This window comes from Barbus barbus, assembly GCF_936440315.1.
Source record: "Barbus barbus genome assembly, chromosome: 38".
Taxonomy (NCBI): Eukaryota; Metazoa; Chordata; class Actinopteri; order Cypriniformes; family Cyprinidae; genus Barbus; species Barbus barbus.
The window spans coordinates 4,544,744-4,569,781 of NC_136716.1; the positions used below are offsets into that span (position 1 = coordinate 4,544,744).

General features: G+C 36.5%; 1 protein-coding gene across 3 annotated transcripts in view; it reads left to right on the plus strand.

Annotated features, from left to right (window-relative positions):
• Positions 1 to 25,038, plus strand: part of LOC306857862 (cGMP-dependent protein kinase 1-like) — a gene marked incomplete at both ends in the record, with an annotated part of 167,023 nt that overhangs the window by 58,780 nt on the left and 83,205 nt on the right. For all 3 annotated transcript variants that reach the window (XM_079398101.1, XM_079398099.1, XM_079398100.1), the window contains one exon: positions 5,264 to 5,377. In XM_079398101.1, the coding sequence (XP_079254227.1) occupies positions 5,264 to 5,377 (114 nt within the window). The remainder of the gene's footprint in view (positions 1 to 5,263; positions 5,378 to 25,038) is intronic.

The window sequence follows — 25,038 nt, forward strand, 5'->3', positions numbered from 1 at the left end:
TTACTCACGTTACTGTAATTGAGTAGCTTTTTTGTGTAGGCCTACTTCTACTTTTAAAAGTAATTTTTAAAATCTGTAATTTTACTTTTACTTAATTATATTTTGTTTGAAGTATTGTACTTTGCTACATTTTAAAACACATTAATTACGGAGTAAAAAATAAAATCGCTCCCTGGAAACTACTGAATAATGGGCAGGAGAACAAACTGGCGCTAAAATCACAAGAAAGATGCAGACGGACAAGACAGGCGTTATGGTGCAGACTTCTGCTGAAGTTGAGATCGAAGGAAATGTAGTGAATCGCTGGCCATATTTAAGCTCTATTATGCAGTGTAAGCTGTTTGCCTTGGGAGACCAAACTAGCAGCTTGTAAAATTTCAACATCAACCCTTCGCAAGCATGTAGAGGTAAGGTAAATACTTCCTTGCGTAGGTGGTTAAAATGAAGCTTTTACAGTTTACATTTACATTTATGCATTTAGCAGAAGGTTTTGCACAAGTTACACAAAAAGACAGTGGTGCAGGGACTGCACAGACAAGATAATAAAGACAGATAATATTGTAATTGTAGTTTTAACGATGTGAGATTTGACATTATCAGTATTTTGCCAAAAACCAAACAAAACACGTGAAGTCTAGTAGATTAGACTAGTGCGCGCGTGCATTTAGAGTGTGTTCTTCACTGCGTGATTCAGTCTGCTAAAACGCATTTAGAATGATCACAAAATTGAAGATATAGGGGCAAAAAAAATATATATTTATATCATTTCATTTAGTAAATCAATATCCCACTAAGAGTACCGTTTTTTTCTCCAAAAATCAGCATGACAACATATAGATTTTTTTTACAACAGTTCAATAAGCAAGAAGTTAAATAAGAGACTTGCATTTTAGCCACCATATTACCTGTTTTTGCTCTATTTCGACAACACGAATAATTCCAAACACAGCCACCATAGCACAGTTTTGCGTCTCTGAGCAATATGGCGGTGTTTCGTTTCGTTGAATGAATCAACCGTTAAATGATTCGGTTCAATCGCAATGACTCACTTATTTATTAACAGTGACTTGCTGACGGTTTTAATTTTACATTTAAAGTATCTTTTTATTTTTATTTATTTTTTTATCATTTCAAATGAGTATTCAACATTTTATGTCTCATATATCAAAACAATATTTCTGCATTTGTAACTGCAGGTTAAATGCATTCATGTCCTGCATTAAACACATCTAAATGCCACTTCAAATGAAGCTTCTGTGTTTCCTTTGCATTGTAAAGATGAACTTTGCTGATGCTGATTTAATTTGCCTGGTAACAGCCCAAAGGTCCTATTATTCTAAATAACAGATTCCTTTAATTAAAAACAGCTAGTTTGAGATTTATAGGCCTATCCCAGTTTTTCCTCCCTCCCACTGTTAAAATGTAACTAAAATGTAAGTAATTTTTACTCTGAGTAAATTTTAAATGAGCTACTTTTTACTTTTACTGGAGTAGGTTTTTAGACTGGTACTTTTACTTGTACTTAAGTAAAATTTCATTAGTGTAATGGTACTTTTACTTGAGTAGAATATTTTCGTACTCTTTCCACCTCTGACCATTGCTTCTGGCCAAAATACCAGCCCATAATCCATAATAACAGTTCCTCCAGTGAAAAAGTCCCTCCACTGTTGTCCTTTCAAAATCCACCAGCATATTTGTTTAGAACTGTTTTCGCTTGTAAACATTATAATTACAATCATTTACATATTGTAAATTCTTTAAATATTTCTCTCTGGATTCAGTTGAGAAGTTTTTTTTTTTCCAGAGGCAATGTTTTGAAGTTTAAAAATGTCTTAATGATATATTTGTTTGTTAAAAACACTTTTCGCTTCACATGATGTTTCAGTGGTTCTCAATTCCAGTCCTGGAGGCCCCCTGCTCTGCACATTTTACATGTCTCCATTATTTAACACACCTGATTGATATGATCAGCTCATTAGTTTAGTTCATGGATCGCTCTCCTAACAATCTGATGATTTCAATCAGGTGTGCTAAATAAGGGAGACAGTGGCTGTATCCGAAATCGCCCCCTATACCCTCATTCACTATTCCCTACATTAGTCCACTCATATAGTTCACTTGAAGGAGTGAATGAAAACGAGTGAGTGAATTCGGACACTAAGTGCACCGGAAGGACTGCCGCTTTTGCATAGTTTGCTTCCTGTTAAATAATCATTCGAAACGGGCAGCTCCAATAGTAAGATTGAAGGATTTATCTTGAACTCTGTCACGTAAATGATGTATAAACCCTAATAGTCAATTTACAATTAATTTTGTACCTTTGTTGTATTCTGTACTGTATTACGCCGTGGACGAGCGCTTCTAAAATCAATGAATGGATGATTCAGCTGCGGGCGCCATCTTCTGGTGAGACGCGGGAATTCACTCGGCGCGCGACTCTCACAGTGCATTCTGGGGATTCTCTAGCCGTTGAGTGCATATGTCTATGGTTGAGTGTACATCGCTTGTACACTCGTTTTTGCGGTGCATTGTGGGATTGAATGAGTGCACTCGAGAACATCCACTAAGGTTTCGAACACCACTTAAAATGGCCGTCCCCTCAAATAGTGCACTATTTGAGGGTATAGGGGGCGATTTCGGATACAGCCAGTGTGCAGAACAGGGGGCCCCCAGGACTGGAGTCATGTGGATTATTGTGATGTTTTTATCAGCTGATTAGACTTTCATTCTAATGGCACCCATTCACTGCAGGGGAATCCCTTGGTCAGCATGTGGTGAAATACTAAACTTAATCTTGATCAAAGTCTAGGATGTGAGAATAGACTCTGATAGGACTCATGTCTGCCATGTGTTCAGTTTTTATACTAATTTGTAAATTTAAAAGCATTGCATCAAATTTACATATTGACCGAGTGGGCTGGTGTTCATGGTGGGCTTAAAGTGGATGTTTTTGTTTCGTGCTGTTAGTGCTTGGGATGGCCAGTGGTGTTTGAGATCTGTCATTAGACAGACCCCAGGTGGCAGGAGAATAGCGCCACAACAAACTGATTCTGGGTCAGTGTATTTGTAGCCTTGTTTGGATTAGCCTTGCTGATAGCATCAGAGAACCAGAATAGCCTACCAAGAAGTATGTGAAGAAAATGTGTGGTTCTTCCCCCGTGGAGAGGAACCTTACTGGTTAGTGTTAAGCTGATTAAAATTTGAGACCGACTCAAGACTGTATGAAAAAAAAAACAAGTTGGGTGAATTCTAGAGAATTTATAGGCCATCATATTTCTTATACTATATATATTAAGAAGTAATAATATTTATTTATTTAGTGAAAATATTTACTAGGCCTATATTTTTCTTTTTTGTTTAAGGATTTTTTGGGGTGATTTTTTAGGTGAGTAAATTAGCATAGAAAAATAGACAAATTACAAACAGATAAATATAACAGAACAAAGATATAAATGAAATAAACAGTGCTTTATATTTTTCCGGCAAGTCTAACAGTATCCAGGTATACTGGTTGAATAATCAAATGTAAAATAACACTGCATAGTCTTCACTGTATAAATTAAATCTAATAAAATCTGTGTTAAAGCTCCAAAAGTGATTTTTTTTCTCTGGGTTTTGTTGTTTGATTAACATTCATGACACAGAAAGCCTTAGAAACATTAAACTGCTGTGAACCAATATGCTGCTATCTATTTTCTTTTTAAAATGTTTAACTTCATCTAAGCCATAAGCAACAGTGTTTACAAGGATACTTGTATAGACATGCATTTTGACAATTTCGGGCGTATGTGTCATTTCATGCACAAATAGATGCGGAAGTGACAGGAATTCAGTGTTCACGTGCATCTGCGTGGCTCTCACCGTGTCTACACAAGGGACAAAATACAATAGAACCCATTATAATCAATGATGCTGTCTACACTGGATGCGGCGCGACAGGGCAAATCCCCAAGAGTAAATCCCTCGTTCTTTTTATGAAGTACTGATACAAAGTTAAAAGGATTTGTAATGGTCGCTTTGTCGCGTCCAGTGTAGCAGCACGGGGTGGTGCAATGTGACCGCTGTCGTGAAAAACGATCAGTATAAATGTAACGATCAATATAAAAATCGCACATCCTGCAATGTGACTATTGCAGATGTGCACATCGCGATATTGATGCTGAAACGATATGTCTTCCCAACCCTATATGAGCAATATCACATTCAAACAATGCTGATTACGATGATTTAGTTCTGGGGTACTCTCCAAAATGGCGGAAGACGGTAACTCGGGGAGAAGAATTGCTGAATAAATTATGTTGTTATTGTTTTCTTTGTGCACAAAAATATTCTCGTAGCTTCGTAAAATTATGCTTGAACCCCTGATGTCACATGGACTATTTTACTGAAGTCCTTGCTATGATTCTGTGTGTTGATCGTGATAAGATCCTTGCTGTCTATGGAGGATCAGAGAGCTCTCAGATTTCATCAAAAATATCTTAGTTTGTCTTCCAAAGATGAACGAAGGTCTTATGGGTTTGGAACGACATGAGGGTGAGTAATTAATGCCAGAACTAATCCATTAACATATATTAAAATGGACAACAGTTCTTTTAAATTGTTGTAATACACACACACACACAGTGATTATTAAATTATTAAACCCGTTCCCCCGGTATGCTTGTTATCTGAACAACATGACACCACTGTCAGTCTGTGCATAAACATTGCTTTTGCGTGCTACTGCGCTGTTGCCAGCGTTTAGTAGGAAGCGCTTCTTCAGACCTACTTTATTCCAAGGAGGGGCCCCCGGAAGCTTTGGTGTAATTCACAAACTGCATGAGGTGACAGATGAGCTCTTCAGCCAGGACTGTTGTTGAATTTCCCATGAGCTAAAGCAGAAGACGTTACTGTCTTGCGCATGAATCTTGAAGTAACAGTCCCAGGCCCTCTCAGAATGGTTTCACTGCATCTCATCTAATAGTTTAGGGATAATAATCTGCTAATCCTCTACTCATTTCTTTTTTTATTATCTTTTCACTGGCCTATTTCTCTCTGTGCCATTACATTAGAGAGCTCCTACCTTTCCCACCTCCCCCACTCCCCTTGAATCTTCTGCTCATGTCTGCTGACCTAATGAAATGAGACTGTTATTAGAATGTATTAGGCCAGGCTCGGTTCGATCCAGGCAGCCGGCACGGATGCATTTCCAGACTGTCATGCTTACTTTCATGAACGGAGCATCATCAATGGACTTAAGGATTTATCTTCTGATTGCTTTCAGATGGCAGGGTGGAGGTGACAAAGGAAGGCATGAAACTCTGCACCATGAGACCGGGGAAGGTGTTTGGAGAGCTCGCCATCCTATACAACTGCACCAGGACTGCTACGGTACAGAGTGAGTGGGGAGAACAACGATGCACCTGCACATCCGCACCTGCAAATTATTAAAGGGGTCATGAAATGCAGTTTCAGATTTGGTGTCTCAAGGTTAGGTATTAGTAAATAGCACCATTTTCACTCTCTTTGAAAAAAAGAAGAAGGGTGTCTGTCTCAAGGGGTGTTAGCTCTTACAGAAACTGAAGTGAATGCTCACTGCTGTAATTGGCTAACTTCATTGTTGCAAAACTGTGTTGTTAAATGTGAAGAACAAAAGAAAACTTTAGGAAGGCTATGCAGTTTTTGGAGGTGTAGTTTCTTTACATCCACTGACAGAAAACCATCAGTTTGACGGAGCAGCTTCTTTATCCAATAGCAGTATGACTCTTGTGATGGATGGATAGACAAGAGTTGTTCGGAACACTTTTCCTTGATTGCATACATACATACAATGATGGCATCAGTGTTGGGGAGTAACTAGTTACATGTAACAGAATTATGTAAGATAATTACAAAATAAATGTAACCGTAATCAGTTACAGTTACTGAGAAAAAACAGTGTAATTAAATTACAGGTACTTATGAAAATGTTAACGATTATAAAGGAGGATTACATCTGAATATTTGCTCACACACATACAGATTTGATTGATTTCTTTCCCAAATTGCATTGACTGTTCTAAAATATAAGACTCCAGTGTTTCAGGAGTTTAGGACACAGAATAGGATACATGCTTATTTAATAACTTATTAAATAAGTGAGACATTTTGAGTCTCCATTTCATGATCACTTTAAAATTTTGTGTACCTTTTGTGGAAAATGTCAGCTACATATGAACACATGACTGCTCATGCAAATATACAAACATACATGCATAAGCATGAAAATGCACATAGAAAGACCCTTTCGCTTCATAACTGTGCAAAGACAAACCACAATCTGGAGTGAGTTACCATGGAAACACATACACTGTGTTGTCATCCTTAACTTCGCAAGAACAGCTACTCTCAGGAGGAAGTAACCATGGAAACCACACACGCACACACACACACACACGCATTTCTGTTAGGGATATGTACTTATATGTACATATAGGCAGTAGCCTAAATTCCTTTGCATACTGTTTCTGTCTGCGTCTCTTTAAATATTTGAATGCAAAAATGAAAATGAAATATAAGGCTTGATAGACTCATGATTGAAAACAATACGACAAGCAAATTAGTATGCATGTCAGCATGGCAAAATAATTTGCAAAACACACAATGCATAATGGCTCTGGTTCTTCCCCTGTTAAGCCAGATGCAACACTGTGTTTTATTAGAAGATTATGTCTTGCTGTGTGATGGTACCTCAGTCTTTGCTAAATCACTGATCTTTCTTGTGTTGACGTCCTTGTTACTGACACTGGTAGGGTTGTTAGCTTTGGTGTGTCTAGCGTGAAATAGTGTGATATATACCAGCGACAGAAAGAGGTGAGTCAGAATCTCTGTGTCTCATCAGCATCTCTTAAGTGTGACAAATGCCAGGCCATTTCCTCAGATTTGAAGAGAGCCGCAAAGATGGGAAACAACCACAAAGCTATTATTTTGTCATGATGAAGTACAATCTTCAGCATCTTATTTTTTTTAAAACTTTTTGCAAAAACAAGGACTACCCATCTCCCGCTCTCTCTCTCTCTCTCTCTCTTTCTATGCAGCAAGCTGTTGCTTTATAAAAATATTTTTTATAAAACAAATTTTAATTTAAATTTTTTGCTTCTGGTTATATTTTTTTTCTTCAATGTTCTTTCTGCAATATATATTGCGATATGAAAAAAAAAAACAACAAAAAAAACACCAGATGACTTGAAAAGCTCTATTTGGAAAAAAAAGAATCAATGATTGGGGTGATTTTGTAGGTGAGTAAATCAGCATAGAAAAATTACAAACATAGGTAAATATAACAGAACATATTACAGACATATTTACAGCATCTAAACGTACACATATGTATTTTCAGAATTTTTAAGTATAATACTTACATATTGACGACACCTAAAAATGAATCCTTATGAATATTGAAATTATTATTGTTTTCAGGTGTCATATCAATGCCATTATGTTTTCAACTGCATTATTAAATTTTTACTTGTTTACTTAATATGTAATGATAATATTTAGTTCTCTTCTGTGCGATTTCTGCGGCTAGGTCGTTTCCAAGAATAGGCCTATATAATGTTAAACAAGACTACACTTTAAACCCTTACAATGAATAAGATTTCTGCAATCATTTAACCATTACTGTGGTACTGCTTTTTGACACTTTTGCAATGAATTAATGATTGTGATTGCACTTATCTGTCCGTCATGTTTTTATTATACTGTACAGAAATAGTTATGGTTAGGTTTAGAGGTAGGCGTGGGATTAGCGACTATAAATATATATTTTAATGCTATGTTATTACTAACATGGTAATTTCCCTGCATATTTAGGTCAATTATGTTTTATGTCTTTTTATATTTGCTATAAAATGGGTAGGTTATGTTTGGGGGTAGGTTAAGGGGTCTAAAAATCTAAATCGCTTATTGATAAAATGATAAAAATGCATTGATACAAATATCTTAATGATATAATTTTTTTTTAGCTAAAAATATGTAGTGATTTGTACTCTTTAAACATTGAAATATGTTTAAATTGTACGTTTTAACATCAGTAAAAATGTACAAAAATGTACGTTTTGTACTTGTAAATGTTACGTATTAATATCTACGTATAAACAATGAAACCGGGCTATCTTTCAAGATTCTAAACTGGTTGCATGTAGGGATGTAACGGTATGAAAATTTCTTATCACGATTATAGTGACCAAAGTTATCACGGTTATCCGTATTATCATGGTATTGTTAAAATATGGAGATGTTCAAAAAGTATCGACACATAAATCACTTCAACAAGTTTTATATTTATAAATCAACAAACCGCACACCAGTTTAATAGCATGTTCAAATATCTTATGTAAATGTTCAAACAAAGCTTTGAAAAAGTTTCATATAATGGTAAACCTCACATTTCAGACTGTAAATAAAGAAAAGTGTTAAGTCAAAATGATAACTGATTAAAAAAATATTATTTGTATTTTAATCTGCTCCATAAATAATTTTAGATAACTTATCTGAATTGTTTAAATGTGTAGAATCCACATAAGCTGGTTTTTCATCAACCGGTCAACATTTACAGCAGGGAATGCAAATTCGGTCCGTTTTTTGGCCAGACAGAAACTGCTGCACACAGGCTGAATGTAAATATAAGTCTCTGTAAATCCACTCACTGACAGCAGGTGGCGCTTATGGAAAAGCTGAATTACAGCTGTTTCCCTTAACCTCCACGGACAAAGCAGTATTGCGATTAAAAACACGTCCATTAGGTATTACATGGAGCGAAGATGAAAACAAAATGCCATTGAATCGTTTCTGAAGACAGTCCTCTATGGTACATTCATATAATTAATTAATTCATATATTCATTTGTATAATTCCCTTAGCACTCTTTTAAAATCTCCCAGCTTTTCCGCCCTATTTTCACTCAAAACGAAACTACTCTGCTGCTGTGCGCACGTCAGACTGTTACTTAAAACTGCGCTTTATGCTGGACAGTATTTATTTATCGTGAGTTGTTCAAATCGTGGTAATCGTTAAAATATGCAATGGTAATACTAACCGTGGGGAATTTTATCGTTAAACGTAATCATTACATCCCTAGTTGCATGCTGACAATCTTTGTTGTTTTGTTTCTTTTGCACACATGCAATACAAGATGTATGGTAAGCAATATATAGAAACCAGGAATGGGCAAAAATAATATTAAGAATTGGTTATTTTTCTATTCATGATTATATATATATATATATATATATATATATATATATATATATATATATATATATATATAGATCTAAGATGGCGACGCAGATGGCAGCTATTGTGCATTGCTCTTCAGTGTTTATACTGTTTTTGTTGGTTTTTCCTGTTTTTTATTACTCAAATACGATCAGTTTTACCAGGGATGACCTGCTGAACATTCGGCAGAACACACCACAAAATCTTTTACCGGATTTTGACTATTCAGACGTTTTGCTGGACATTGTAGTTGGCGGAGCCGTAGCTCTGGTCAAACGCTACAGGAGGAAGCACAGACGGGGGAAGCGAGCCTTCGTCAGAGCGGATTTCGAATGCCGTTGCCTAGCATCCATCAGGCGAATCTCCACAAACAAGGATTTTTCTAACTCTGCTGCTCTGTGTTTCACAGAAACCTGGCTAAATGGCGACATATCGGACATCGTACTACATCTGCCTAATTTCACGTTGATCAGAGCAGATCGGGACACAGAATCAACGGGGAAATCGCGCAGCAGCGGGACGTGCTTTTACATCAATGAGAGGTGGTATACAGATGTAACTGTGTTAAATAAGATGTGCTGTTCAGATCTAGAAACGCTCTTCATTAACTGCAAGCCATTCTATTCGCTGCAGGAGTTCTGCTCGTTCATTCTCGTGAGTGTCTACATTCCACCGCAAGCGCACATGACCACAGCTTTACAGAAACTCGCTGATATGATCACAGAGAGTGAGCAACAATACCCGGACTCTGTTTTAATCATTCTCGGGACTTTAATAAAGCAAATCTCTCCCGCGAACTGCCAAAATACAGACAGCACATCACATGTCCCACCAGAGACAGTAATATACTGGATCACTGTTACACAGCGATAAAGGACTCATATCACTCGGTTCCACGAGCAGCTTTAGGACTCTATGATCACTGTTTGGTTCATCTTATTCCATCCTACAGGCAGAAACTTAAGTCTGCAAAACCTGTATTAAGAACTGTTAAAAGATGGACTAATGAAACAGAGCGGGATCGTCAAGCCTGTTTCTCTCTCACTGATTGGACTGTTTTTGAAGCCGCTGCCATCGATCTGGACGAGCTCACAGAGACTGTAACATCTTATATCAGTTTCTGTGAGGATATGTGCATTCCTACCAGGAATGTATGTGTAAGTATGTCCTTGTATGTGTAAGTATGTTGAACGCACAAAACCTGCCCTCAAAGAGGCGTACGCCACTTACTATTCAAAAGGTGGGATTTATAAAAAACAAACTTGACAGGACAATTTGCGCACCTGCACGCAAACTCTGACCCATTTGTTCTGACTTTTTTTTTTCCTGGAGAAAAGTAATGAAGTAAACAACAATTTTTAAACCGTTTTCATTTCATCATATACATTTACATTAAATATTCCACTCTCATTAATGGAGATAAGCACTGAAATTACATAAAGACATTATGCAGAAGTTAAACCAAAATTATATGAATTTAGACATAGCCTATTTGTAGTGGATGCGCTTAATTACTTTCCCTGTGGTATGTTATGTTTTAATGACAGCAAGGAGTGCTATATGCACAAACAATTTTCTTTAAACTAAACTGCACATCTCATGTTATGAGAAAATATTTTTAGCGAGAATGATCAATGATGCTCACTTACTTTGATATTGTGATGGACACTGCTGGATTCGGTGGAACGGTCTATTGTCCGGTTTGAATAGTACCAATGATAATAGCTTACTGTACAACCACAGCTGCACAGAGGTGTTAATGTCATGTGAAGGCATCTCCACAACATTATGAAAAATACCACTGTATTTGAAGGACACAACTTGAAGAAAACGGTAAGATTTGTACGTTTCCTTTTTAAAATACTTTGACTACTTTGTCAATGACGCGCAGAGTCAGATAATTGTATTTACACTGCAATAAATATAGGTCTATATTTTTCCACTAAAAATAACTAAAATATGTTCACCTTTTCAGCAAAACTGCATTCATTTCGTTTGATTTTTTTAAAACAATATCAAATTTTTCTGAAAACTATTTTAAACAGTTTTTCATGGATATTTTGATATATTTATTCTAAAATATAACAAGGATACTGGATGAGATTTAGCAATAACAATTAATGTTTATTAATGTGTATAAATGGCATTTATAGTCCGTATTTCATATTTCCTTAATGTCTTATATCTTTGACGGTGTTAAACATGGTGTCACGTGGATGGGAATATGCATAGAAATGAAATGCAGATGAGGTTATGCATAGTAAAACTAGGCATTGTAAGCTCCATATATGGTTATTTCGGGGTGGAGATGCACGTACACATAGTCTTCCCCTGACTAGGATTTATAAAGGTTTTTTGCGTAGGTTCTGGCATATGCATGGTTTTATAAATCTGAAAACTTTTGTATGCAAACTCTAGCTTTTGTGCCTACGTTCACTTTTAGGATGAAATCTATGGAGAGTTTTATAAATGAGACCCCAGGGCCCTTAAGGAGGTTGTCCTCCAGGAGTTAAACAGGACAGATGAGACAATTTGTCATGAACTTGTACACTCAGTGCCAAGAAGGGTCAAAGCAGTATACTTAGAGTTACAGTATGGAGGATATATTAATTATGTAAGGGATAATCAACGGCTAGCCTTTAATGCACGACGTGGAGGCAAAGAACCACCCGACATGAAGGGCATCAAAAGCAGATAACTCCAACAATCGTTTTTTTTTTGGCAAAAGCAGATAACTCCACATTTCATGTTTTAGAGTTAACAAAAACAAACACTTGTTTAATCTTTGTAATTTCCTCAGATGACAATGTAGATGCCTGACAAACATTGTTGTAATAATAGCTGTATGGATGTGATTACATGCAATACATGGAGCTTTTCCCTCACTTTTTTTCCCTCCTTTGTAATGCACTGCTTTTGCAAGGCTCCGTAAAAACGTTTCAGCTTTTATTTTCCTTTTTCTCCCTGAAGAAGTTATCACAGGTTCATCAAGTTAATCAAAATTATCCATCCTCGATCACTTTTAGTCAGCTTTGACAAAACTCCTCTCAGCTAGCACGTCTTTTCAAAGTGAAAGTAGCCTTGTCACCTGACCTGAATACAGCTCGCTGATTCGCTAAAATGGACTTATCGGCTTCTGTTCAAAAACAATAAGGGAGCTTGTCGGCTTCTGGAGTAAAACGTCTTGAAAGTGGACAATACCAGCTTTTTTGTCATAAGATCACACTATCTGTGGAGAATAATGCAGGGAAATCATCTAATTATTTTTTTAAGTGGCATTTATCGGTTTTTGCAAATTAACTCTTCATTTGAACATAAGATATTTTTCATAATTAATGGTTTAATTTTATTAATATATAAATAAATAAATTTGCCAATTATTTGCTATGCTAAATAATATATTATGTATATCATATATAAGAGTATATATATATATATATATATATATATATATATATATATATATGAATTGATAAATTACACAATTGTATAGATTTTATGTATATTATTTGAATATGAGATAAAGAATATCTTATGTATATACACTGTATATTACGGAGCCCCTTAGAGCTCATGGTGGTGGAAAGATTTCGGGGTGGGAGGAAAAAATATTTTTCAAATCTTTTGCGTTCTCTTGCAAAACTTTTGCGTTCCCTCGCAAAACTGCGTTCTCTCGCAAAGCAAACATCTTTGCAAGAGAACGCAAAGTTTTGCAAGGGAACGCAAAAGTTTTGCGAGAGAACACAAAGTTTTGCGAGAGAACGCAAAAGTTCTGCGAGAGAAAGCAAACATCTTTGCGAGGGAACGCAAAAGTTTTGCGAGAGAACACAAAGTTTTGCGAGGGAACGCAAAAGATTTTTTCTCTTTTCGAATTTTTTTCACCCACCCCGAAATCTTTCCACCACCATGAGCTCTAAGGGGCTCCGTAGTGTGTATATATATATAATATATTGTTTTTTTCTGTAAACTGACTTTTAAACATTCATTTAATTTAATATCTTCCACTGCTCATGAATCCACACTTACAACAGTTTTATGAATTCCATTAAATTTTGATTCCTTAAATTCATGTCCAAATTGCAATTCTACATCCTGTTTGCTATCTTGATTCAAATTAAAATCAAATTCAGGAATTGCGGTGGAATGTTGGCGGCATTCTCAGTTCAGTTCTGAATGGTGCACCACCCTGATGGCAACCAGCACATCCTAAAAGCACAGAAAAAAGCAAGGAGAGAGATCAGGAGAGAGGTGAAAAAATAATGACGCATAAATACATCAAGGTGAAGCCAAGCAAAACTGATTTAGCAGTGCTGAGGCTTTCCCCGGTTATCGCTGAGCTTACTGATCTCTACACACTGTCTAGTCGTAAACTAAAAGGAGTGAGCTTCTCAGAGACGTGTGCTGTGAGTCGCTGCTGCATGAGAAGCACACCAGAAGTACAATATATACAGCTTAAACTATACATGGATGATGATAACATTTCTATTACAAAAACATTATATAATAACAAACCTATCATTGGCATGTGAGTCACAAAACATGTTTATTGTTTCTACATATACTACACAAGCTCTGTTGGTGGTGTTTCAGTAAACACACAACATCAGTACAACGGGGAAAATAATCTCTATCTGTCATTTACAATACCTCCTCACTGTGCCTGCTGAGAGACCCAGATTCATGCATTGTGCTTTAAAAGAAAGCTTAAAAGATTAGTTCACTCGAAAATACAATCCTGTCATCATTTACTCACTCTCATGTCATTTCAAACCTGTATGACTTTCTTCTGCAGAGCACAAAAGAAGATATTTCTCCCTTTGTATTGCACCACAGAAAGTAAGTCGTACATGCTTTGAAACGACATCAGGTAATAATTCATCTTTTTTTGGGGGGCTGAGCTATTTGTGATGATATCTTTAATGATAGTTATTTGTGATATTTATATGTGTGTAACTTGTGAGCTCATAAAAAAATATTTTTGAATATGTTCTTGCCGACTTCAGTATAGTGACGTATTTCCAACTGAAATGGAATATTGATTAGAGGGCGGGGTTTTATTTTAGTGCTCCTCCTCTCTGTCTCTCACTCGCAGGAAACTAGCGGTTAGAGGGAAGTGGTCAAGGATGTTATACCAAATCCATCAAACAGAGAAGAAATGCCATTCTAGAGCGGAAACAAATGCTCAGAATTTGATTAAAGATTACCAAGACAAACTTTTTTTTTCAGTGGACTAACTTGGGCTGATTAATTGTTCACCTCATCACTAGCAATGTATGCTAATAAAGTAAATTGTGTAAATGTTGGTTTCATGAGGACTTTAATAACCTGATATATTTTTAGTGTTGAAGACACTACTGAAAAGAAGTAGGAAGATGAGACCAATTTCCCAAATCTGAGGATACTTTAGCTGGAATACCATTATAGTTTTTTGAGACAATTCCCTGCAGGAAAGGAGAAAAATCTATCCCCAAGTACTTCAAGTTTTGAACCAATGGCATAGATATAGAAGGGTACATGGAATCAATTTTAGAATTGAGAGAAAGTAAACATGACTTAATCCAATTAATTTTAAACCCAGAGAGAGATCCAAAATGGTCAAATAAATTCAATACATGAGGAATAGAATGTGACGGCTTCTCCAAAAACAATAAGATATCATCAGCAAACAGAAATATGATGATGAGTATTCCGTATATTTATGGGAGAAATAGTTTCAGATTGTCTTATCGCTTGAGCTAAGGGTTCCAAGGATAGAGCAAATAACAGCGGAGAAAGCGGGCAACCTTGACGAGTGTAACGGGGCGAATAAGACGTGAGACATGCGGATCCATGTGCAAGCTTTTATTAATAAACATAGTCAATAACATGCAGGATTATCAAACAACAGCGAACTGGTATGGCACGGGCAAGACACAAGAGTATTTCTAGAACAAGCGTGGATCTTTGATCGGCGAACAATATCCAACAGGGTGAGGCAGAGAGATAATCCAGGTAAACGAGCAGTGGTCCAAGAGAGGTACAAACAGAGTCCGAACGGCAAGGCAAAGAGTTAATCCAGGAAACACGGGCAAGAATCGAAACACTAGAAAACACACAAGGCAAGGCAAGACTAAGACAACAAAGAGGGTTCCGTATCGCAGCTAGAACTAGGAGAGTTATAAATGCAGAACAATACTGGAACTAAACAGAAAGACACAGAATGGCTTGGTAAGGCAGCTAACACTAGGGGAGTGATAAACGCAATACAATACTCGGCAGAGAGGAAGAGGAAGTCCATGGTTTATGTAGGGTGTGTGATCAGTGCAATCAGCTGTGTGATCAGTGCAATCAGCTGTGTGTCGTCAGTGCAATGGATGATGGGAATTGTAGTCTGAGGTGGCGTGCAACAGTTAGTGTGGTGCAAGAGTCTATGTGATGAGCGAGTGACCTCTGGTGGTGAGTTAACGGAAGTTCATAGACCAGATTCATGACAACGAGTACCTCGATGTATAAAGAATAGGTTACAGCGAACAGCACCTGTAAGAACAGTGGCTGCTGGATTGGCATACAGAACTTTTATCATATTTATGAAATTCGATCCCAGACCCAGATGCTGTAGAATCGCCTATTAATAGGTCCATTCTAGCTGATCGAAAGCTTTCATCGTATCTAGAAATAATACTGCGCAAGGGGAGGACAAACTATTATTTGAATTAATAATATGATATAACCTGAGTAAGTTATCCGAAGCTGAACAAGATTTAATGAATCCTGTTTGGTCATGATGAACTAGACTATTCATAAATTTCTCTAGACGACGAGATAGTACTTCAGCATATAATTTAACATCAGTCCCTATCAAAGAAAGTGTCCGGTAACTAAAACAGGAAGTCGGATCTTTATCTTTTTTATTAAAGGGGGAAAGGGAAATGGTGTGTGGCCAAGGGAGAAATAACAGCTATATTAATAGATGGGTGAAATGAGCCTTGAATAACTGAAAAATGTATCATATCTAACATGAGGGGGCATAAATCCGACCAAAAAATAGTATACAATTCTATTGGAATGCCATCTATGCCAGGGGATTTCCCCTTGTTCATAGATCGAATTGCTGACTCCAGCTCCTGAAGAGTGATCGGTTCAGCCAGGTATTCCGAATCCGAATCTGACAGCCTAGGTAAATCAAGGTTGGACAGAAAAGATGCAAAAGAGTCAGGATCACCATCAGCAGAAGAAGTATAGAGGTTGGAGTAAACAGAGTGAAAGTCGATATGAATGTCTTTTGGGTCTGTCATAATGAGCCCAGATTGGGATTTCACAGCTGAAATATTAGCAAACGTTTCACTGTTGTGTAATCTTAGGGCTAAAAGGTGGCTTGGTCTACTCCCTTGAAAATAGTAATTCTGCCTGGATCTTTGGATCAGGAATTCTGCCCTGGATCTCAGTAATGAATAGGTTGCCTGTGTTTTGCGATTGTTTATGAATGCTCATATCGGTCAAACTGAGAAAACACAAGGAGATTTTATCGTGTACGAAAATGTGTTGTTCATAAGGAGGGAAAAGGCAAGAAATTGACTGAAAAAGTGGCTTTTTTTAATGAAGATAAAGCAGTGTAGCATTTTAGGTTCACCTTGATTGAGAATGACCTTCAGCGTTGCAGGATAAAGGAGAAAAGTCTGGATGCCAGCGTCTCTCATCTCCTTCCTAATTGGCACAAATGCACTTCTTTTTGCGGTGACCGGAGAAAAATCTGGAAAGAAAGACAGCGTTGCTCCATCTGAAGTTTTCACCGGGGCATGAAGTCTGGCGGGCCGCAAAATGAGCTCCCTGTCCGTGTACCGCATCAGTTTAAAGATGAAAACCCGTGGTTTAGCGCGATCTGAGGAGAGCCTTGTGTACACGCGATGCTCTCGCTCCACTTCAAACTCTTTGCCCGCCAGAGACGAGAGCCACGTTGGTAGCGATCTTTGCAAAAAGCCCATAGGGTCGCCCTTTTCGGAACCTTCAGGCAGTCCAACCAGACACAGATTGCTGCGCCTATTGCAATCCTGTAAGTCCACAACCTGTTGCTCGAGCGCGGCTACTCGTCTATCGTGATCTGCGACGACTTTCTTTTGTTCTCTCATCTCCCCTGTAAGAAGATCCAGTTTAGAGCATAGCGACTGACGTGTGAAGCGAATTCGTTCTGCATTGCCGTCAACTCGGTTCTTAGAATGTCCTCAAAGTGTGTAACAGTGTTCGCCATCTTGACAATCATATCGCTCGCAGGCAGTGGCTTGGATTTCTTCTTAATCGGAGAAGCCGATGGAGACAACTCCTGCTGTTTACGACTGCATGCCATCAGGTTAAGCACCACCAATGAATAAAACTTAAAACAAAACGAAAAAATCAGCAAAAAGAGGCCAAACGTATGGAGCTCTACTCGAGTGAGACTAGGTTCAGGAGCACGTCACGTTACTCCTACTCCAGTTCATTGTTGCATTAAGTGCCAGGAGTCGCTTGTTTCCATAGAAACCCTTCCGCATTGAGTGTTAGTGGTGAAATTCCCAGGGGAGATCGTTTCACCGTTCGCTTTTTGGCAGTGTCCCTTTGCTCGGGGTTGGTATGGCACAGAATGTGACTTCATTAATACTGGCTTTTCTGATGGAAATACGTGCTCAGAGTTCAAGGCTGTTTAAGCGAGATAAAGAGGCTTATTTATTTTCAATTTAATTTTAATTTAATGAATGCAATTTAATTTAATATTCAAATTGAATTTATAATGATATATTTGAAATTTGAACAGTACCCTGATAAAAAGGTATACAAAAAAGTTTCCCTAAGAAATTAATCAATTTAATGATTAAAAGCAAGTAACATACACATACACACACACAAACACACACACATTAGGATTTAAAGGTTACATTTACTTGATCACTTTTTGGATTTATTAAGATATTTTTTAAAACATCATATATTCCTATGATGGTAAAGCTGAATTTTCAGCACCATTTCTCCAGTCTTCAGTGTCACATGATCCTTTAGAAATAATTTTAATATGATTTGATGCTCAATAATAATAATAATAATAAAATTATTATTGTTATTTTCATCGTTGTTGTTGTTGTTATCAGTGTCGAAAGCTGTTGTGCAGATTAATATTTTTGTGAAATAGAATAAATGAAAGCCTTTATTCATTGATTGCTTTATTGATTTATTATTATTATTGTTATTATTACTATTGATAAATTTGATGCATCCTTGCTGTGAAAGCATAATAATAATAATTATTATTATTATTATTATTATTATTGTTGTTGTTGTTGTTGTTATCAGTGTCGAAAGCCATATCACCCTGCAGCCCAAGACTGGTTGCCCACTGAAGCTAAGCAGGGTTGAGTAGGGGTGTAACCCCGGCATCCTGGCTAAATTTCCCCATTGGCCTCTGACCATCATGTCCTCCTAATCATCCCCATACACTGATTGGCTTCATCACTCTGTCTCCTCTCCACCAATAAGCTGGTGTGGGGTGGGCGTTCTGGCGCAATATGGCTGCCGTCTCATCATCCAGGTGGATGCTGCACATTGGTGGTGGTTGAGGAGATTCCCCCTTTCATGTAAAGCGCTTTGAGTACCCAGAAAAGCACTATATAAATGTAACAAATTGTTATAATTATTATTGTGCAGATTAATATTTTTGTGAAATGAAAGGCTTTCATTTATTGATTTATTTATTATTATTACTATTACTATTGGTTAAAAAAACTTGGTAATGGTAGTGTAGTGTGTGTATATGTTGGTTTAAAGAATTTAAAATGTATTATGTTGCACTTCCTATAAAACAAGCAGTCCAACTAGTAAGTAACTGGTAAGGATATTCCAAAATGCATCAGTATTATCACAAACTTTCATGTTCTTCTGACTTGTGAATCTCGTAACGTCTTGTGACCTTGAAGTTCCTGGAGTGGCCACCTTCCTGGTGCTCTTCAGTGTTGGGATGTTCGAACAGCTATGAGTGCCTCATGTGGTAAAGTAAGTGAGCTGTTAGCTGGAAGGAAGTGTGGTTTTGAACAAAATGGAAGTCATCAACCCTACTGCAATTCAGGACTGACTGTACACATTCATCTCCTTCAAAACTAGCCTTTTACAGCCAAAAGAGCAAAGAAACCAGCAGCGTTGACAAAGAAATGCGCACCTTTTCTATGCAACCGCTGTGAATGACATCTATAACTTCAGTCATTCTTAAAGATGGCGACAATCCAGGAAGTTTGGTTGTTGAAAGCAGTTGTCACTCTTTTCACACCAAACTCTGTGTGTGAAAAGAACTATATTTAGTGCTCCATAACAGAAGAGCGATAGCCATATTCTGCTCAATGTTGCCATAGAACTGGCTCTGGAAACCCAAGTCTTTTTCCATGCTGAAAGAGTAACTGATCTGGACACAGATTACTTAACCAAACAATGAGGCATTACAGCTCTACGGTGAACCAAGGATATTTGGTTGGCATGATGCTGTTTATCTTATTGCAAAGGTCTGTATAAATGAATATTTTTTGTTTCACATTACTGGTCATTCACCGGCTAGACTATCTAACAATAGCCAGGTTTCCATTCAAGAAAAAAGGTTGAGGGCATTAAAATATTTACTGATATAACTGATGGAAATTACATTTCAAATGTTTTATTTTATTTTTTTAATATATATAAAATACATCTCTGAAATTTTTAAACGACTGATGTCAACAACGCAATTTCTGGTACATTCTTCATTATCAAAGTGTTCCAGTGTCCATCCTTCTTTAACTATCTTCTGCCGTTGAGATAATGTCTTGAAAGAAGCTTCTCACAGGGATGATGAGTTCTGGTCAGCTGATGCGCATTACTGTGACAGAGCGCTTGATTGGAAACACAGGTTTCCTAATGAACATAATGAGCGGTTACAGTCTGGAGTGGCTGCATCACGGTGTGAAAAATACATGGAGATGCTTAACTAGACCTTGTGTCTTGCTCTCTCTTTGCTCTTCTTCACTTTCCACACATCTTGAGATGTTAGTGGAGGAAAACTTTATTGAGTCTGATTAGGGTCATGTGCCCTGATCATAAAGTGATTTGTATGATTGGAAGAAGCGACAGACTGTTCCTTGAAGAGAAAATAAGTCCTATAAATCTTCTGGCTGTCATACCATTTAGCTTTACTTTTTTTGCTGAGCAAGTCTGAGCTGTATTAAGAATGTTTTTATTTTAGTTCCAGCTGCACAGAACTTATCCAAACTCAAAGTCAATAGATTAAACCTTCATCATGTCTTCAGCTCCTCATGATGTTAATGATATAATCTAACACTCTTTTTCCATGTGTGAATATTTTCATATTTCTATTTTGTAAATATATTTACAGACTCTTATTTAACAACATACTGGTTCATGTGTCATGTGGTGGTGTTTAATTTGTGCTACCATTCTGGAACTTTAGTGACAGGTGGGCAAAATATAGTTATCAGTATTTTTTAAACCTGTAAAAATCCTTAATATTATTAAATAAAAACAAAATTACTAATAAATATTAGCATTATGTGTAAAGCAACAAGACAAGATTTGTCTATGTAGATATATTTTATTTTATTTTTTATATATATATTTTTTATTTTACATTTTAGACATGTTGCCTAAAGTCCAATGTTCTGTGATTCCCAATATTTTTCGATTTATTTTTTATTTTTGTGTATGTATGATTATGGAATTTGCATTTTGGGATGAACTATCCCTTTAAGTCCAGTCTTGTGCCTTTGTCTGATTTTCTTTTCTTTTTTTATGTTTTGGGATTCATTTCAGAGCTGGTTGGCTTGATTAATGGCATAACACATTATTGGATATTTCTTTAAATCATTATGGAGAAAATGGATGGGGAAAACACTCCCAGAACCAATGCTGCTAAAAAAAAGAATGGGTCCATTGTTGCGCTCTGTTGAAGTTTAGCAGTCCCATAGATCAAATTTCCAAAGTAAGCCTTATTCCTTACAAAAATGTACAATGGTAACCATAGTTTCAGCCACAATAAGATAATTAGTACAGGTATTGTTAGTTCTGTAAATCTCTATGGATAAATAATGAATAATAATAAAACCTAGACAGTTATTTCCCTAAATTCTGTTTTTCCTCCTTTTTATCCCATGTTAATATTTCTGGGTTCTGTTGTAATGGTTTAATTAAATTCTAATAATCTAAAAGCATGTCTAATCAATTGAATTCATAAAGCATTAAGCATGTAATGGCTTATTAAATTGTCTCTTCAGAAATTAGTTTATGATTTAATACAACTTTATTATCAGAAATGGTTCAGCTGTTCAATAGTAATACATTTCTGTCACAATTTGTTCAAGTTAAACTGAATGTTTTTTTTAATGGTTTGTCATGAAGACCTTTGAATTTATGCTGGTTCTGACCATAGTTTTTATCAAATGAAATAGTGAAATGCTGGTGAAATTAAGTTCATGTGTCCTCATATAGTGAGACAACATGCTGGATTTGCCAAATTTCATGACATTCCACGTTATACTGTAAATAAAATTTTTATGGCTGGATTCCAACCATGTTTTTTGCATCTTTATTGGCATCGGTGGTTCCACGAAGAACCTTTAACATCCATAAAACCTTAAAAGGTGTATTTCAGATTACTAAAATGTGGCCTGAATAAATAAGCGTTCCATTGATTTTTTGTTTTGTTAGGATCGGACAATATTTGACCGAGATACAACTATTTAAAAATCTGGAATCAAAATACTGAGAAAATTGCCTTTAAAGTTGTCCAAATGAAGTTCTTAGCAATACATATTACAAATAAAAAATTAAGTTTTAATATATTTATGGTAGGAAATTTACAAAATATCTTCATGGAACATGATCTTTACTTAATATCCTAATTATTTTTGGCATAAAATAAAAATGGATAATTTTGACCCATACTATGTATTTTTGGCTATTGCTACAAATATACCCGAGCAATTTAAGACTGGCTTTGTGGTCCAGGGTCACAAATGTTCTTTTAACTAAGATAAGATTGTACTTTTAAGAACTGCTCAATGAAATGTTCATTGGGAAACAAAACATGGTTCTTCCACTGCATTGCCACAAAAACACCCTTTTGGAACCTTCGTTTTTATACCTTATCCAGACATACCTTATTCTGACATGCATAGCATGACGCATGCATCCTTATGACATTAAATCGATTCGTCCATTAAAACACAGCACATTCACATGTAGCTAATCAAGTCAGCTGCCTTTGATTAGGAAGTGAGCTGGTGAAAGGGGATGTTGTCCACAATCTGCTTTCTCTCCCTCAACGGTTTATGAAGAACACCTCTCCAACATCCTGCCAAGCACTTGCAGCTCATGTTTGCGAGGCCTGTGTTATATCAATTCGCTCCTTGTAAAACAGGGGGAGGCAGGCCGAATGCGTCCCCTGCTAGGCAGTGCTATGTAAACATGCCAGGAGCCAACCAAGAGGAACTAACAAAGGTACTCATAATTGAGGCAGATGGAATCTCATGCACTGCGTTCATAGATTGTCTCACTCATGCACCGCCCAGTGCACATTCAATGGCTAGCTGGTGAATACTGCACATAAAGATGCCAATAGCGGTCTTAATTCAGCTAAACTCCGATTGACTGGTTTGTATGTACCTTTAAAAAAAAGTTATTACAACGTAATAACAAGGTTATGTTATTCTTTCAGTTTTTATATAGGAATATTAGTTTCTGCTTGTCTTTTCAATTTAGTTTTACTTTATAATTTTTAGTTTCAGTTTTAGTTGAATTTTTTTTTTTAGTTTTAGATTTTATTTTTTTATTTTAGTTTTAAGTTTTGTATTTTAGGGCTGCCAAAGTTAATGCACTGGAATCATAAAAATATTTTCCACAGTTAAATTTCAAAGTCTAGTGTTATTATTATTTAGTGTTAATGTGTAGTGTAGAACAGATTTCATTCTTTTTTTGTGAACTGTTGCCTTCAGAACTGTCTTATTTCTTTGTGGCATAAATTCAACAAGGTGGATATTGGTCCATAGTAACATCATATAGTTCCTGCAGATTCGTCGGTTACACATTAATGATGTGACTCTCCCGTTCCACCACATCCCAGAGCTGTGCTCTATTAGATTGAGATCTGGTCACTGTGGAGGGCATTTTAGTATAGTAAACTCATTGTCACGTTCAAGAAACAAGTTTGAGATGATTTGAGCTTTTTGGCATGGGACATTATCCTGCTGGATGTACTGTAGGGATGAGTTCGCTATGGTTATTTAGGGTTGGAGCTAGTCAAGAACACTACTCAGATAGGCTGTGGCATTGAAGCGATGCTCAATTGGTACCCAAGAAAGTGCCAAGAAAATATCCCTCACACCATTACACCACCACACCAGCCTGAATCAGGTGGATCCATGTTTTCATGTTGTTTAGGGCAAATTTTGACTCTACTATCCAAATGTTGCAGCTGAAATTGAGACTCGTCAGACCAGACAACCTTTTTCCAATCTTTTGTTGTCCAATTTTGGTGAGCCTTTGTGAACTGTAGTCTCAGTTTACTGTTGTTAGTTGACAGTAGTGGTACCCGATGTGGTCTTCTGCTGCTGTGGCCCATCTGCTTCAAGGATTGACATGTTGTCCTTTTGGAGATGTTTTTACTGCATATTTCAGTTGTAATGAGTGGTCATTTGAGTTACTGTTGTGTTTCCATCAGCTTGAACCAGTCTGGGCTGCGTTTCTCAAAAGCATCGTAAAGTAAGTTGATCGTGGAGACCATTGGTGGCAATGGGCCTACGATCTACTTAGGCTCAGGATGCTTTTGGGAAACACAGACCTGGCCATTCTCCTCTGACCTCTGGCATAAACAAGGCATTTTCACTCACAGAACTGGATATTTTCTCTTTTTTCAGACCATCTTTTGAAAACCCTACAGATGGTTGTGTGTTAAAATCCCAGTAAATCAGCTGTTTCTCATCTCATGTTCATTAGAAAAAAAGCTTCAATCCTCAGACTCTATCTACTTCGGTCTGTAAACTATTTGGATGACTGGTTTTCATGATGTGTGGTGATGATAATGACTTTAGTTGCCATGGACAACTACGCAGGTTTGACTGAACAAACTTTAACTTGATTGCTCTGCTAAAGCTGTGGTCACAGTTTGTGTTTGAGACCTTCCCTCAGCATATAAGAGAAATATGTTCCAGTACATTAATTTCTAATAAACTCATTGTCTTATCACCTCTATGATTATTTTTGTTTGTTGTTTTTGGAAATCGGGTATTTGTAGGTCTTGTATGTGAAGCATACACATATACTGTATAAATATTAACATAATTATATAAAAATTCAATCATTAAACAGTTAATCATGGATGCTGAATTAGTCATAGCACACTCCTGCTTGTGTGATGTCTCTCATATATAATATACCTTTATTTATATATATATATATATATATATATATATTATATTAGTAAAAGTGAAATTATTTGCATTTTTCTGTGACTGAATTTATTTATCATCTGATCTCAAAATAATAAGTAATAATAATAATAATAATAAAACTTAATGTGCCCTGTAACTGTAATCACATGTAACTGAATGAAATACAGAAAGTATGTAATATGAAAATATGAAATACACTACCGTTGGGGTAAATGGATATTGCATTAAATTGATCAAAAGTGATATTAAAGATGTTCCAAAAAAGAATATTACAAAAATAATGTTACAAAAAATGAATGCTGTTCTTTTAAACTTTCTATTCATCAAAGAATCATGTGACACTGAAGACTGGAGTACAGTAATGATACTGAAAATTCAG